The 15716-nt window shown below is 44.1% G+C and overlaps 1 protein-coding gene across 1 annotated transcript in view; it reads left to right on the top strand.

Annotated features, from left to right (window-relative positions):
- Positions 1-8786, top strand: part of NARS1 (asparaginyl-tRNA synthetase 1) — a 28879-nt gene extending 20093 nt beyond the window's left edge. Inside the window, exons 11-15 of the mRNA XM_066614468.1 lie at positions 255-390; positions 2911-3024; positions 4422-4553; positions 5567-5698; positions 8538-8786. Coding sequence (XP_066470565.1) covers positions 255-390; positions 2911-3024; positions 4422-4553; positions 5567-5698; positions 8538-8669 — 646 coding nt within the window. The 3' untranslated portion in view covers positions 8670-8786. The remainder of the gene's footprint in view (positions 1-254; positions 391-2910; positions 3025-4421; positions 4554-5566; positions 5699-8537) is intronic.
- The last annotated feature ends 6930 nt before the right edge of the window (positions 8787-15716 follow it).

Genomic DNA, 15716 nt, shown 5'->3' with positions numbered 1-15716 from the left:
AGTGGCAAAAATGAAAACAGTCAACCCAAGCCCCAAATCCTAGCAGGATAGAACTGCTGCTATTAAAACAAGCTTGTGCTTAGCTACTTTTTTCCCCTTTTCAGTGGGCTACAACAGTGTACATGTGGGTAAACGTCCAAGTAAAAAAGTGTGGACTAGGAGGTTCTCTAGATTTTTTTTTTGTAAGTCCGCATTTAAAAAAAAAGGAAAACAAGTCTGTTTTTACATAGAAGGCCTCAAATATTTTCCTCCAGATACACACACATTGAAGCCGAATGTCCTTTCATTACCTTTGAAGACATGTTGGACCGTCTGGAAGATCTGGTCTGTGATGTGGTGGATAGAGTGTTGAAGTCACCTGTCTCAGCCTTACTATATGAACTCAACCCGGTAAGTGACAGGGAAGGAAATATAATGTGGTTCTTATTGACTGCATTTCCTGGAGTCCATGACTAGAGTATGTACAGGCTTGCTTATCTAATTCTTTTTTTTTTTTTAACAGAGCTACAACCTTTCATCAAGTAGATTAATCAATTAACAACCTTTTATTTCAAAATCAATAAAAAATATTCCCAATTACATAGGCAAAACTTTTTTTGAAAGATAATTTGTTTTTAAGTACTTAAAAGAAAACCAAAAGTTGCGGATGACAGTTGTCATTCTAGAAGAGGCATTCCTCCACTCTCATGCAGAAGGGAATGCCTCTTCTAAGAGGGTGCCTCTTGCAGCATAAAAATAAAGGCTGCCATTCTCTTTGCAATTTTTGGTTTTGTCCTATGCATACATGTACTTTCAGTTAATTAATTAAAACCTCTTGGATTAAATAAGATTTCTTGTGTTGAATCTGATAAATTCCTCTGCAAAAGAGCCCTGGCACATCTGTTGTGAAATTTCATTGCACTGTTGAGAATTCTGGGGGATATTGGCATGGCATGTAGGCCAGTGTTTCTCAACCGTGGTAGAGGTACCATCAGTGGTACTTGAGGTGTCTGGTGGTACTCACAGGACCCCAGGACACCTGTTGCTGGGCAGTGAGATCAGAAACACAACTCAATAAACCGAAGTAGAAGGCTCCAAAGCATAGTTTTCTGCACTTGAAAAAAGCCCTCTTGTCCATCCTGAGCTTCTTACTGATGTTTGTAACGTTGCATCTGGCATCTAACCCAAAAGTAATTGGCAGTTATATTATCGCCAGTTACTTCCATTGGTACTTCAAATAGGTGGATCCTGTGAAGTGATATGGTGGAGGACAAAGGTTGAGAAACACTAACGTAGGCTCTGTTGCCCTGTGTGAGAATGCCACTAAAAGGCACACAGCACCTCCTGTGACTACTTGATGTAGGAGATTGGTAATAATGAGCAAACTGACTTTCAGGGACATTTGTCTATCTCTGCTTCTTGCTGTAAGTGCAATTTAAACCCTGCTAACTGGGTAAGAGGCACTTTTTCAAGTGGGTGCTCCTTTTTTTAGCAGGGGGAGAGTTAACTGACCCACCTTACCCCAGCAGTGTCTTTTCTAGTGGCTGTCTGCTGGTGTTCTTTTGCATCTTTTTAGATTGTGAGCCTTTTTGGGACAGGGAACCGTTAGGCATTTGATTTTTCTCTGTAAACCGCTTTGTGAAGTTTTAGTTGAAAAGCGGTATATAAATACTGTTAATAAGTGCCATTGTAGCTCAACACCCTCTCTCCCCTGCTCTAGATCAGGGGTCTCCAAACCCCGGCCCAGGGGCCAGATGCAGCCTGTGGTGAGCCTCTATCCAGCCTGCGGCCAGTCTCTGATCCCCTGAGCACCTCTGGCCCAGTTGACCAAACACAACCAGAGTTGTGCTTGTGGGGTGAGGGAATGTGGGTCCATTTAAGTGTGTGTTTTATTTCTTGGGTTGTGTTCATGCTTGGAGAAGTCCTGGATATTTGAACCCATTCATTTATTCATTCATCTGTTCCATCTCTAATGTACTTATTTAAATTTTATATTTAATTTTTTTTCCGGCCCTTGACGCTGTGCCAGATATTTGATGCGACCCTTCCGCTGAAAAGTTTAGAGACCCCTGCTCTAGATCAGGGGTGCCCAAACCCTGGCCCTGGGGCCACTTGCGGCCCTCAAAGACTCCCAATGCGGCCCTCAGGGAGCCCCTGGTCTCCAATGAGCCTCTGGCCCTCTGGAGATTTGTTGGAGCCTGCACTGGCCTGACGCAACTGCTTTCAGCGTGAGGGCGACTGCTTGACCTCTCATGTGAACTGTGGGATGAGGGCTCTCTCCACTGCTTGCTGTTTCACATCTGTGATGCAGCAGTGGCAGTGAAGGAAAGGCTGGACTTGCTTTGTGCCAGGTCTTTTATAGGCCTTGAGCTATTGCACGACCTTCATTCATTCATATAAGTTCATCTTTAATATATTCATTTATGTAAACTTATGTAAATTTATTCAAATTTTAAATGTAAATTAATTCATTTTTTCCCCGGCCCCCGACACTGTGTCAGAGAGATGATGTGGCCCTCCTGCCAAAAACTTTGGACACCCCTGCTCTAGATGATACCCAGGCCAAGGTGTACTTTTCAGTTTTAAGTAACCATGGAATGTGACACCAATTACAAAATTCAGCATCCTGAGATTTGGTACTCACTCCAGTGATGACCCTGAGTATATACCTTTCCTTTTCCTCATAGCAACAAACAGTAGCATTCAAGTCAATAATAATGTTTACAATTCAGATGCACACAAGCTATAGGTAGCTGTGTTGATCTGATCCTATGGCACGGGACAGGTTTTATGTGTCAGTTTGCTGGCTGTTATAACTCATCCTCAACCTTCAGGGTGGAGTGGGATCAAAATGTGGATACCAGGCACTTGGATTGCTTTGTGGGGAAGCTTTTGGGTGTTTTCAAATGTGCCCTTCCTCTGCGATTGCAGAACTTTGAGCCCCCTAAGCGGCCCTTCAAGCGAATGAACTATGCAGATGCCATTGTATGGCTCAAGGAGCATGATGTGAAGAAGGATGATGGTACCTATTACGAATTTGGAGAGGTAAGCCTCTTTTTGGTGTATAATCCCACCCTTGGTCATTCCTGATCTTTCAACAGTAGTGATAGTTCTCCATTTACAGTTCAAGTGTGATTTTTTTTTTAGTAGCATCTGAACCCAGACAGGCTGGGAGAGACATGCTGCTTCTTAGGTTGTGCTTGAATGATTTTAATCCCAAATACAGGATTCTATACTGTGCCACTTCAGGCTAGATGTAGTGTTGCATTTTTGAATGCTCTCCTGTGCACAATTTCCTGCATATAGTGAACAAGAACATAAGGGGGAGGGCCGCACAGGGAGGATTGGGGGGGGGATTACATTATTTGCTTACATGTGTTGAGGAGCATTAAAAAAAATAACTGCCTTTTTTCAGTGTAGTGAACTTCAGGAGTCTCTTGTGAGATCAGGAGAGGGGGATGGGATTTCACCTGTTGGTTGAAAGGAACCAGTCCAGTCGGGGCCCAGTCCTATCCAATTTTCCAGCACCAATGCAGCTGCAATGCAGCCCCAAGGTAAGGGAACAAATGTTCCCATACCTTAAGGAGGCCTCTGTGACTGCTGCCCCACCACAAGATGCAGTGCATACCCCATTGGCACAGCTGCACTAGCATGAGAAAATCGAATAGGATTGGGCCCTCAGTGATTTATGAAGGAATTCTCACTAAATGAAACCCTTTTTGAGCAGAAGAATGAAGTGTGGATCCCATTTTAATTTTACTTTTTAAAAAAATAAAAGCAAAGTGTTTCTTTGTGGTTTGGACTTTTGGAAACTCTGTGGTGGGCACTGAATCCTTTCAAAAGTATGAAGCTGTCTTAGGCCAGGTTAGACCACCAGTCCGCCTTATAGGTGGCAAAATTGAACTGGCAGTAGTTGTCCAGGATTTAGGACGGGGGCCTTGCTCAGCCCTTCCTGGAGATAGCAGGGATTGAACCTGGGACTTTCATGCAAAGCAGGTGCTTTGGTTCCTCTTCCACTCTGCATGTGTCGTACAACTGCTGTACATGGAAAGTAGACTCGGGAGGGAACTTAGCTTGGAAGTAGAGCATATACAGAAGATGGCTTGGTATGACCAAGGCCTTGGCATGACCAGTCAACAGAGCTCCCATTATGAATTTGGAGAGTTGTTGCCACTTAGAGTTGACAGTCTGGGGCTAGAGGGACTGGTGGTGTGACTCTGCAAGGCAGCTGCTTACAACTCCAAGAAGGCTGTGCTTTCACATGCCCAAATATCAGACTTTGCTTGCATTGCCACCCCAACCCCTAAGCCTGCAACCCTGGCTATGTAAATGGACAATAGGAAGTAAAGGAGCTTCAGGCGGTTTGAGAAGTGACTTGAGCAGTGGGAGAGGTTCTAGGCAGGAAGAGAGTTGGCTAATAAGTCTCTTGTTCTGAATCGCAGGACATTCCAGAGGCTCCGGAGAGACAGATGACAGATGCCATTAATGAACCAATCTTGCTGTGTCGATTTCCCGCCGAGATAAAGTCTTTCTACATGCAGCGCTGCCCTGAGGATTCCCGCCTTACTGAATCTGTCAGTCGGTGTTCCCTGCATGCAATGCATACGGAATGGGGAGAGCCGTTAGGCTTGTTAATGTTTTTCGTGCCTGTCTTTTAAAGTAACAGACGCTGTCGATGGATTAACATAGAAGCATGAATGAAAGGCTTGTCCATTAGAAGGGTCTTTAAACCACTTAGCCAATAGATTTAAAAGATCAAAACATTCCTCTCAAGGCAATCCATTTTTTAAAGGCTGTTTTTCTTAATATGGGGTGGGTGCATATTTAAGATCGCCCTGGTGCTTCTCCTTGAGGGTCACATGACACTTGCATGTACAGTACATCATTTGATCTCTGATGATGGAGAGAGCTGAACAGTTCACAGAGCAAAGTGGTGGGATTCTGTACTGTACCACTTCACACTAAAAGTAGGTGGAGTGGATGCTCCCCTGTGTTCAGAGTTCTCTGGAAAGAGGACATGTGCAGTTGGCAGCAGTTCTCTGGGGTGTCAGGAAAGGTCTTTCCCAGTCCTACATGAAGATGCTGCCAGGGATTGAACTTGGGACTTTCTGCATGCTCTATTCTCAGGTGCTCTACCATTGAACTACAATCTCTCCCCCCAGTAGTTTATGTAAGTGCAGGGGCACTTTTTCCCGGCCATGACGGCCAAACCCATTGCTGCTCTTCATGATTGACTGTTCCATGCGTTTCATTTCCCCATCTAGGTGCATGATCGGGGAAAGTCATGGTTATTCACATGAAGGAAAAAGTTATGCGAACCAGTCCTAGGTTTAAAAGTGTATGTGACGTTACAGCATTCTGAAACTGGTCGCCCTAGAATTCTGTTGTATGCATGAGCACTGGACAGAACCAGAAGCCTCAAACTGATGCTTCTTTATGCCTGGGGCCACAAACAAACTGTTTGAGGGCCCTGGAAGCCATGCATGGCCCCAGGAAGTGTATATTTGAGACATCTGCTCTGAACAGAATGAATTGCACTCGTGCCATTGGCTTTCACCATAATGCATTTCACCTTGCCTCTTTTTAGGTTGATGTGTTGATGCCCAATGTTGGTGAGATTGTTGGAGGCTCAATGCGTATTTGGGACAGTGATGAACTGCTGGCAGGTTACAAGAGAGAAGGCATTGATCCTACACCTTATTATTGGTACACCGACCAGGTGTGTAGCATAATTTGTTGTTGGTTTTGTTAAGTTTAAAGGTTTTGTGTGTTAAATTATGAGATGATTGAAGTAGGTTCTCAGTCTTGTCCCAATGTGAGCAGGTTGCAAGAAAACACATCAACTACAGCAGAGTACTTTCAGCAGTTGTATTGAGCAAGGGATATCACATTCAGAGTAGTCATTCAACAGTCCAAGAGTCAGCACGGAGAGCAGTCAGTTCCAGTATAACAAGTCCAGATCAGTTTCCAATAATACACAGTCAAAGGTTCAGTCCATAAGTCAGTAATATCATATACATACTGTATCCAGCCTCTTCAGTCACAGGCAGCAGTCTAACAGTAATCTCCATCAACTCCCCTACTGCTGCACTTGAGGCTCCAGCAGACTAAGCTTATATAGTCAGCTCAGCCAATCAGTATTGGCTTGGTCACACCCAGGGTGTGCCTGTCCCAGGTGCTTGCTGATTCTGCTGAATCATCATTCCACACCTGCTCCCTGAACCAACTTGTAAGCTGTGGTTCTGCTTCACTCAGAACTCATGCTGACAGGTTTTATTATATAGGAACACACCATGGCTGGAAACCCAGATGCTAGACAAGACAGGCAGCACACTTTTGGGGAGACCAACTAAGATTTAAAATACTTTGTGCAGTTAGAAAGCATTAACTGCACAGTCTTCAACTGGTGCAGTCTTCAACTGGTGGAGCTGTTCTGAGCAGAAACAAGCAACTACAGTGGACCCTCTGCGTCCACAGGTCATGTATCTATGGATTTAACCATTTGCAGAAACACAGGGTTCGCATGGGTGCCTCCAGAGGTTCTTGCAGTTACTTACCTGGGGCCTCTGGAGGTCTCTCCTGGGTTGCACCAGGCCAGGAACCCACTCTGTTGTCTCCAGAATGAGCCTCAGAATGGCCTGCAGAAGCCTCCAGAAGCTACTTCTGGTTTTCAAAGACAACTTTTGACTGGAAATAGCTTCCAGAGGCTTCTGTGGGCCATTCTGAAGATCATGGAGGCCAATAGAGTGGGTCACTGGCCTGGTACAACCCAGGAGTGGTTGTAATTGTGCAACATTTGGGAGTGGGCCTGAGTATCCACTGAATTCTTTATCTGTGGAGGGGAGATCCTGCACCCAAACCCCTGCGGATAAGTAGGGCCCGCTCTAAGGAGGGCCCACTGATTTGCATGCCCAGTTTGGTGACTGACAACTTGGTCCCAAGGTGGTGTTAATTTTGAGTTGAGATAGTTCTGACATGCTTGAAGAAATTGGGTTACAAAGTAATTAATGAAAAAAAAATGCAGTGAATGCAATACATGAGATTATAAAAAAAAACCCAAAATCATGCTATGTTCATTAAATTGGGATTTGGTAGAAGATAAGCCTGTGCTCTGCCCTTCCATCTTGGAGGCTTGTCTTTTTTTGCACCTGTTCCTGCTGGTGATTTCCAGGATTCCATTCACAGCCACCATAAACAGCAAGTGTCTTATTTTCTTTTGTTCCAAAAGTACTCAAACAATTTGCCCATGGCTTATGGGAGCTTCTAAAATGTTTTTAATTCCCCAAACGCTTGGACTGCAGCATTGAAATTCTAAGATTTATCTGGTTTCTCTTTGTATTCAGCTGTTTATTCTATGGCTGCCCTGTTATTGGTGCTGAAAATGGACCACCCTACCCCCGTGGCTTTAAGCCATTTCTGCCCAATGTTGCATATATGCAACAGGGACCAAATGTGTACACCTGTGGGCCAGGCAAAAATGGGTTAACTATGGGAAAGCATTTCACTGGCCCCAGTATTTAACCAGGAACATACCAAGAGTTTCCTCTGAATCAGAACTGGATAGAAGCTAGTTGCCAAGTTAAAAGTTGAGAGACCCTGGTGCATATTAGACATCAGTGCCAATGAGATACTTAACTGGGAAAAGCCAGCAAGGGGATTTATGCCGGAGAGAAGCTGAATCCCAGGAAGAAGATACCATCCTGTGGCTCCATCACTTTCTTAATCATCATGACCCCTAACTGCCGTTACCCATTGTTTTGAACTAGAAAGTACATTATATAAAAGGTACACATTTGGCCTAATCAAGATGTACTCTGGGTGAGGAGGGCTGAGAGAGGAACTTCTTCCTCCTGGCAACAGGGGCTCCCTGCTTTGTGACTTGGAACATGTCTGGAATCAGAATCTGGAAACAGTCTGGCTCGGGGACTCTCTTCTCCTTCAGCTCTTGGGTGACCTAAGTGGTCAGGCTTGACACATTGTATGTTGCAGTTGGATGGTTTCTGTGGCAGGGGAGCTTTTCTACACTTGTTGAAGGAGCCATCGCTTCACCGAACACCATTTCCTATTGATGTTTTCTGTGTACAGTCTGAGATGCAGCCTCCAGCGTAATGTTTAGGGCCTTGGGAATAAGTCTTTTCTTTGCAGGACAGACAACTTTCTAAACAGACTGTCTTCAAAAAGGAGTGAAACTGACTAGCCTAATCTTCACAAGCCAGCTCACCTACTGAACAGCTTGTAGGGGCTGACGTAAGAATTGTAGCCCTGGTTTGAGAGGAAACTTCATTTCCGCAGACACCAAAATGAAGCCTGGGCACGAGTGTTCTCATGGCAGCTCCTTTTAGTGAAGCTCTAGGGCTCCTTTTTCTATCTTTTCCCTTATTTGTTACATGGCTATACTGCAAAGGAATTTTTCTGCCACTCTGTTAAGGGCAAGGAAGAGATTGGACCCTTTCTGTTGTCTTGGGAAAAAAGAGAGTGGCTTGTCCTAAGTAATTGTTCCCCAGAATGTCATCCTTCTGTCTCTTGACAGTATTTCTCTTTCTGATTTGACTTCACAGCGTAAATATGGAACATGCCCTCATGGTGGCTATGGATTGGGCTTGGAGCGGTTCCTGACCTGGATTCTGAACAGGCACCATATTCGGGATGTCTGTCTGTATCCCCGCTTTGTCCAGCGCTGCAAACCCTAATCAAGATCATTCGGCCGAACTCCAGCCAGCATTAAGCAAAACCCTCCTTTTCTCAGTGACAAATGCATTTCATCATCCCACAATCCATCTGCAAATAAAAACAAGTGGTCAACATTCTGCTTTTTTCAAATGAATTTTTTTTTCCACTTGGAAATTTTAAATTAGGTGATTAAATTAGGTGATGAATTGCAGCCCAGTGACTGCAGAAGCTCCTTCTCTAGGTCTTTGCCATCCATATGACCCAGTAGCATTCCCAGAGGAGGGCACAGCACTAAGTTTTGTAGGCACCACAAAGCATCTTCTCTGCTTTGCTCTTGCTGGTAGGAATGGCTCCCAAGGCGAGGAGAGGCCGCTTCCAGGGCACTTTGAGGCACTTTCGAAACTTAGTGCTTTGCCCCTTCTTTGGGAACGCTACTGCTGTGATCCATCATATTGGGCTGTACTTGTTTGCCTTAGATTGACTACTAGTTTAAATGATCAGGGTGCTCTAGCTGGATGGAAAACTTTTCTGAAGCAGTTTTTTCTCTTTTTAAAAAGTCTTGAAAGAAATGGGGCATTTGATTGTATTCAAAAAGTGCTGGATTTAGAGCTTGACTTTTGTTTTGCATTTGCAAAAAGTCAAATCATGTTGCAGGTTCAAAGATGGTGTACCCTAGAATGTTAAAAGATAGTAAAGTGTAAAAAAAAAACCCAATCAAGAAAAAAAAAATCTCAGTCCCAATATTAACCTCCTTTCTCAAAAAATGTTTTCCATGTAAGTTCTTAAAGCAAGAGAGGAATAAAGTGGGAGGATCCATTGGATGTTACTCTACCATAGAAATTTATTCAGATTAACAACACATGGCTCTGATACTACTACAGCTCTGTGCTGTAGCAACCAACTCCTTCATCTTAATAACCTGTTACCGGTGTACTTGTTAAACTGCCTTTAGGGTGTAGGGTTAAAAAATGTGTCCCTGAGGCAAGGGTACAGAATATGTTTTGGACATGCTTCTTAGCCTTACACATGGTAGTGTGTCATGGGGCACCCCCAACTGGAACAACCACGAGATGTAACCTATACAATTAGAAGAGACACGATCTATGAAGAAGTAGACTGTCAGCCTGCATAGGAGGCAACTGGTGGCCAGAAGTGATACCAGACCAAGAAAGATCCATCTGAAATGTTGTGTGGTTCTTGAAAGAAAGAACCTTTCTGTGATTGTAAAAATCCCCTCGAGGAATTTAGAAACGGCCTGCCTATGTAAACCACCTTGAGGAGTCAGAGGAGTAATCCGATGACCAGAAAAGCGGTATATAAATACCCAGTTATTATTATCATCCCCAGAATAGCTTGCAATCTCTTTTTCAGTAGTTCTGTTGTAGGAAGCCTTGTGGTACTGCTGTAGTCTATTCTTTTGAGTGCTCTTGAGGCATCCTTTAGACCACTGTGAGATACAGGAAGCTGGACTAGATGGGCCCTTGGCCTGATCCAGCAGGGCTCTTCTGATGTTATCCAAAATAGCTCATGGTTGGTAAGCTTGCTTTGCAATATCTTTGCATTGCATTGCACAGCTGGCTGACATGACAGGGAACTGTGCTATTAGGATGGCGTTGTTAATTCTCAGTTCCTTGCCTATTCATAGAACTACACTTCCTTGGGAAAAAGGAGCCAGTTGAAGTCTGTCCACGTGTCCTTTATATCTCCTGTTCTACAAGTAGCTTGGCGCTGATTGACCTCTCTGTTGTGGCTATTCCTCTGGTGTCCCTTAAGGAAATGCCTCATGTGTTTATGGAACTTGTTCTGGAGCAAATCCTAGATGGAATTTCTTAGATTCCTGCCTGAAGACCAAGTCTTTCTCTTATACACATATACTCTCCAATTTGCATTTTGCATCAATTGTGCATGTCCCATTTTCAAACCTGGCAATCAATAAATTCATAACATTGAAAGAAAAACAAGATTGTGGACATGCAGCCTTCATAACTGCATTGTATGTTTGCTTTATGCAACTTACAGAATGTAAAATCTAGTTTATTCCAATTGGTCAATTGTTAGGGTTTCCACCAACTATTCCATTCTTGCTTGTACAGTTACTGACCCAACTGTGAAAGTGTATTCTCTGACCAAACTTCTAAAGATAGTCTGTTCCTGGGGAAGATGCTGCCATGCTGAACTCCCTTCTCTGGCTCTCAAAGACACCACATCACTTCTTCCATAAACATTATATAACCTGCACAGTACCAGAAAACCATTGACTACATTTTCGCTGAAGACACTTTTCAGGGAAAGCATCCACCTGCCAGAAGTGTATTACAAGTAGATTATCCCTTATCCAGACATCCAAAATCTGGACTATTTTGAAATCCAGACATTTTTGTCCAGGACTTGTCTGTAGGGCAAACACTAAAAGGTCTTGTGCTCATTTCCACCTACAGAGCAGACAGAGGCTGTAAGTTCTATGCTCTGTTCTGTGATGTGTACCTGTACAGACATTGTTGAAAAATGTCAGAGAGCCCAGCAGATGCCCGTATAGGTAACAGTGAAAAAGCACTCATCATATGCAATTATTCCAAAATCCAGACACTTTCCTGACCCAAGCAGTCTGGATAAGGGATACTCTACTTGTAGTTGCCAAAACGTTTGGCAGTTCAAAGGTGTGGAAGTGCATGAAGTCTGTGTATGAGCAAGAATGTAGAACGTGCAAATCAACTGTGTCTATTTCTCTGCTCTTAATGTGGAAAAATGCCTTGAGCCACACAGCTAAAGCCTGATGGTGCATTTGGGTGCTAAATGCAGCGGCATTATTTCCAAACTGCCCGTCATGCAGATGGGTGCATGTACAGTATTGTGAGTGCAGTTTTTCCTTTGCTTCCACTTAGACACAATGCCGATCTTTTATTTACACAAGCTCTGTATCTGCCATCGGCCAAGAAATCACAGCTGTTTAGTCTTTTGTCTGTTTTCTTTTATGGCTTCTTGTGTAGCATTTGTGAGTAGTCGAGCACAAAATGCCTAGCTGGGCTTGAGAAAACATCAGTGGCTTGATCTGATTGGTGAATCGCATGCTTCTGTGCTGCAATGATTCTTGAAACAGAATTTTACTTTTGCTTAATTGTTCATTGTGCTGTCACCGGTATTCAGAAGCTCTTGCCTAAACCCTCACTGGTTGGAACACAGTCTGCTTGGAGGCAGGCTGTGCAGCATGGCCTTTCCCAGTTTGAAGAGACACTTGGCCAACAGGCTGAGGCAAAGAGGCAAAGAAGGAAGGCCCATAGCCAGGGAGACAGACCAGGGACAGACTGCACTTGCTCCCAGTGTGGAAGGGATTGTCACTCCCGAATTGGCCTTTTCAGCCACACTAGACGCTGTTCCAGAACCACCTTTCAGAGCGCGATACCATAGTCTTTCGAGACTGAAGGTTGCCAACATTGATTTGAGTAAAGTAGCAAGAAAGCCACCTGAGAATGCCAGATGCAAGGGAGGGCACCAGGATGCAGGTCTCTTGTTGTTTTGTGTGCTCCTTGAGGCATCTGGTGGGCCTCTGTGTGATACAGGAAGCTGGACTACATGAGCCCTGGGCCTGATCCAACAGGGCTTATGAGTTAAATATCAAAGGGGTACATTGGCCTACATCAGTTTCATTCCTGCCTGTTCAATCCCCACAATCCAACAAAGGGATTGTGTAGGGTTGCTACTCCTGAGTGTGAAATCTAGTTGGCCCAGTATTCTTTGTAAATGTTGAAAGTCACCCCAGCACTCCTCTGAAATTGACAAATGTGCGACTCATTCAGAGCAGTACCCTGCAGCTATTTAAAAAACCTCCAGCAGTCATCTGCCTGAGTTATGTGAAAGACTGTGGCAGACAGCAGGGAAACTGGGAGGGGAAAAAATTGTGACTGCTAGCCCTATTGATTTTTCAAAAGCTCTCTTGCACGCTTCATAGGCGAGCATGAGCAGATAGCCGGCCACAATATGGATTGGCAAGAAGTCCTCTGCTTTGCTAATCAAGTAGCTTAACTGCAGTTTCACCTGATATTATAAGGTAATAATCCACTAAATGTTCACATTTAGCAGCTGGTGCAAAAATAGCCCAGATGGCTTGATGGACACTGACAAACTGAGCTTCGCAGTGAGGCCTAGGCTGTAGTTGAGACCAACATAACACCATTGGTAAGAGTGGACAGGTTCTGTAAGGATCAGCAGTGTATTGGAACCATTGCCCCCCGTCTCTGATAGAGGTTATCGGGCTTGGCCCCGAGCATATTGCATATCTGACCCCTGCCCCCAAAAGTACAGTACCTAAGCTGTCGTCATGACAACAAAAGTGAGGCCTGGGGTGATGTGGTGACCACAAAAGTGAGGACCACAAAAGGAGTGATGTGGTGACGTGAGCTTTGTTTCGCTCTTAGTGCCTGAGGCCACAAATCCAAATGGCACTTTGTCACCACAGCTCCAGTGTCTTGGACTTGCTTCAGCTTGCACAGTGGAATTGGCTAGTGTGCTGTGTCTGCTAGTTTGGATTAGTCTGCGTGCTGTGGTTTCACCCATCAGAGCATGCAAAATCTGCCACCTGAGGTAGCCACTTCACCCTTGCCTCATGGGTCTGTGACTCTCTGAAATAAAGGTCATTGCATTGTCCTTCCACAGCTTCAGTGGTCAAGACACATCAGCTCATGCTTTAGGAGTCACTGTTTCTGGCTTGGAGGACATAATAGAACAGTAGGGGGTGATGTGCTTACTGACCAGATGCAATCGGCACATTTACCCTTGGTTAATGCTCTATATAACTATAAGCATGTTCTCCAATTACACTGGCCCCCTCAACCATGATATGCCAAGTTTCATTAATACATATCCTTTGCCCTAGGCTGTGGTCTGAAGTCTACATTGTGTGGGAAATGTGCTCTTGTAGCCTCTGGGAAAACCAGGCTAGCTGGAGGAGCCAGTGGTTAAAGCCAAAAAATAATATGAATCTGCCAGGCAGAATTCTGACATCTGCCAACCCAATCCTTTGCATGTCTACTCAGAAGTAAGTCCAATTATAGTCAATGGGGCTTATTTCCAGGTAAGTGTGGATAAGATTGTAGCCTGTATCTTCCTGACCTCAGCCAAAGAGCGTGGAACTGGCTTGATAGCCATCAGTGACATAGCTAGAGGGGGTGCAAAGCACTGAGTTTTGCAGGGAGCCTCACCGATGTGTGCAAGTGGCCATCCCCCCTCCCCACTGGAGCTATTCTGGTCTATGGGAGCATATACCTCCATTTTGTTCCCACCTCACTCTGAGGGGAGGGGCTGCATGTACACCACAGGGAGGCTCCCTGCAAAACTTAGTGCTTTGCACCCCCCTCTAGCTACGCCACTGATAGCCACCCTTGCCACAGAGAATGTGGGCACTTGCCTGTAAGCCATTTCTGGCCAGCGCTGCATATATTAACAGGGATCAAATGTGTACACCTGTGGGCTGGGCAGAAATGGGTTAATTAGTATTTTTTACTAATTGTGATGCAGTAGCAGCAGCAAAGGAAAGGCCAGCCTTGCTCTGTGCAAGGCCTTTTATAGGCCTTGAGCTATTGCAAGACCTTCATTCATTCATATAAGTTCATGTTTAATATATTCATTTATGTAAACTTATGTAAATTTATTCAAATTTGAAATGTAAATTAATTATTTTCTTCCCTGGCCCCCGACACAGTGTCAGAGAGATGATGTGGCTCTCATGCCAAAAACTTTGGACATCCCTGGTCCAGAGGTTCTCAAACTTTTTAGCAACAGGACCTTCTTTTCAGAATGACAATCTGTCAGGATCCAGCAGAAGTGATGTCATTTACCTGGAAGTGATGTCATGGCCAGAAGTGACATCATCAAGCAGGAAAATTTTTAACACCCCCCATAGGATAAAATCAAATCAATCAATAAATTAAAAGTTTAAAATAAGTATGTTAAAAAAAATTTAAAATAAAGAAAAACCCTCCTAACCTTCCAAGCAGTTGCTGATCTGTTTAAAAAAAAATCCCCAAACATCCCAAAGGCTGCAATCTTATCCACACTTACCTGGGAGTTAGCCCCATTGACTATCATTGTTAAAAGCATTTACATAGTAGCCTGTTAAAAGTACAGATCTGGAACATGTCCCCAAATGCAATCACATACCTTGGTAGCATCAAATCTATTAAAAATAAAATACTACACACATTTAAATGAATGAGGACCCACTTGAAATTGGCTTGCAACCATCTAGCGCAGTGGTTCCCAAACTTTATAGTACCAGGACCCACTTTTTTCAACATTTTATTGGGACTCACCTAGCTTTATAAGATTTTTTTTAAAAAAGGAGATCTAGAAAGATTTTATTTATTTATAAATAACAATAACCAGAAAAACCCCTCAAACATTTATCTCCCTGTATTTATACATGCTTGCACACTGTGGAGCTCTTTGCAGGATAATGAGCAGCTATACAGTATCTGATTTTCCAATAGCCTCAGGACCAGGGTGACCAGATGCAACAGAGTGCCTATACCAGTGAGTTTCAACCTTTTCTCATGGCACACTGACAAGGTACTAACATTGTCAAGGCATACCATCGGTTTTTTGGCATTTGACAAGGCACACCATGCTGTTGGTGGGGGGCTTACATCCCTCAATGGCCCTACTAATAAATGACCCTCCCCCAAAGTCCGGCAGTACACCTGCAGACCATTTGCGGCCAGTGCTTGAAAATGGCTGGCCTATACCGTTAACCATTGTATAGAAGAGGGAATCTTGGCAGGTGTAACTTTTTAAACCCTTCCATGTTGAGCTGCAGCTGCCAAAAGTCCCTCTTCTCTACAGTGGTTAAAGATATAGGCCAGTGGTTCTCACACATTTAGCACCAGGACCCACTTTTTTAGAATGAGAATCTGTGAGGACCCACCAGAAGTGATGTCATGACCAGAAGCAACATCATCAAGCAGGAAAATTTTTAACAATCCTAGGCTGCAATCCTACCCCATGCTTACCCAGGAGTAAGTCCCATTTACTAGCATTGTTAAAAGAACATACACTGCAGCTTGTTCAAAGTACAG

The sequence above is a fragment of the Tiliqua scincoides genome, chromosome 2 (assembly GCF_035046505.1).
Source record: "Tiliqua scincoides isolate rTilSci1 chromosome 2, rTilSci1.hap2, whole genome shotgun sequence".
Lineage (NCBI taxonomy): Eukaryota > Metazoa > Chordata > Lepidosauria > Squamata > Scincidae > Tiliqua > Tiliqua scincoides.
Note: the sequence above shows the minus strand (reverse complement) of the source record. Positions and strands in the feature narration are given on the sequence as shown.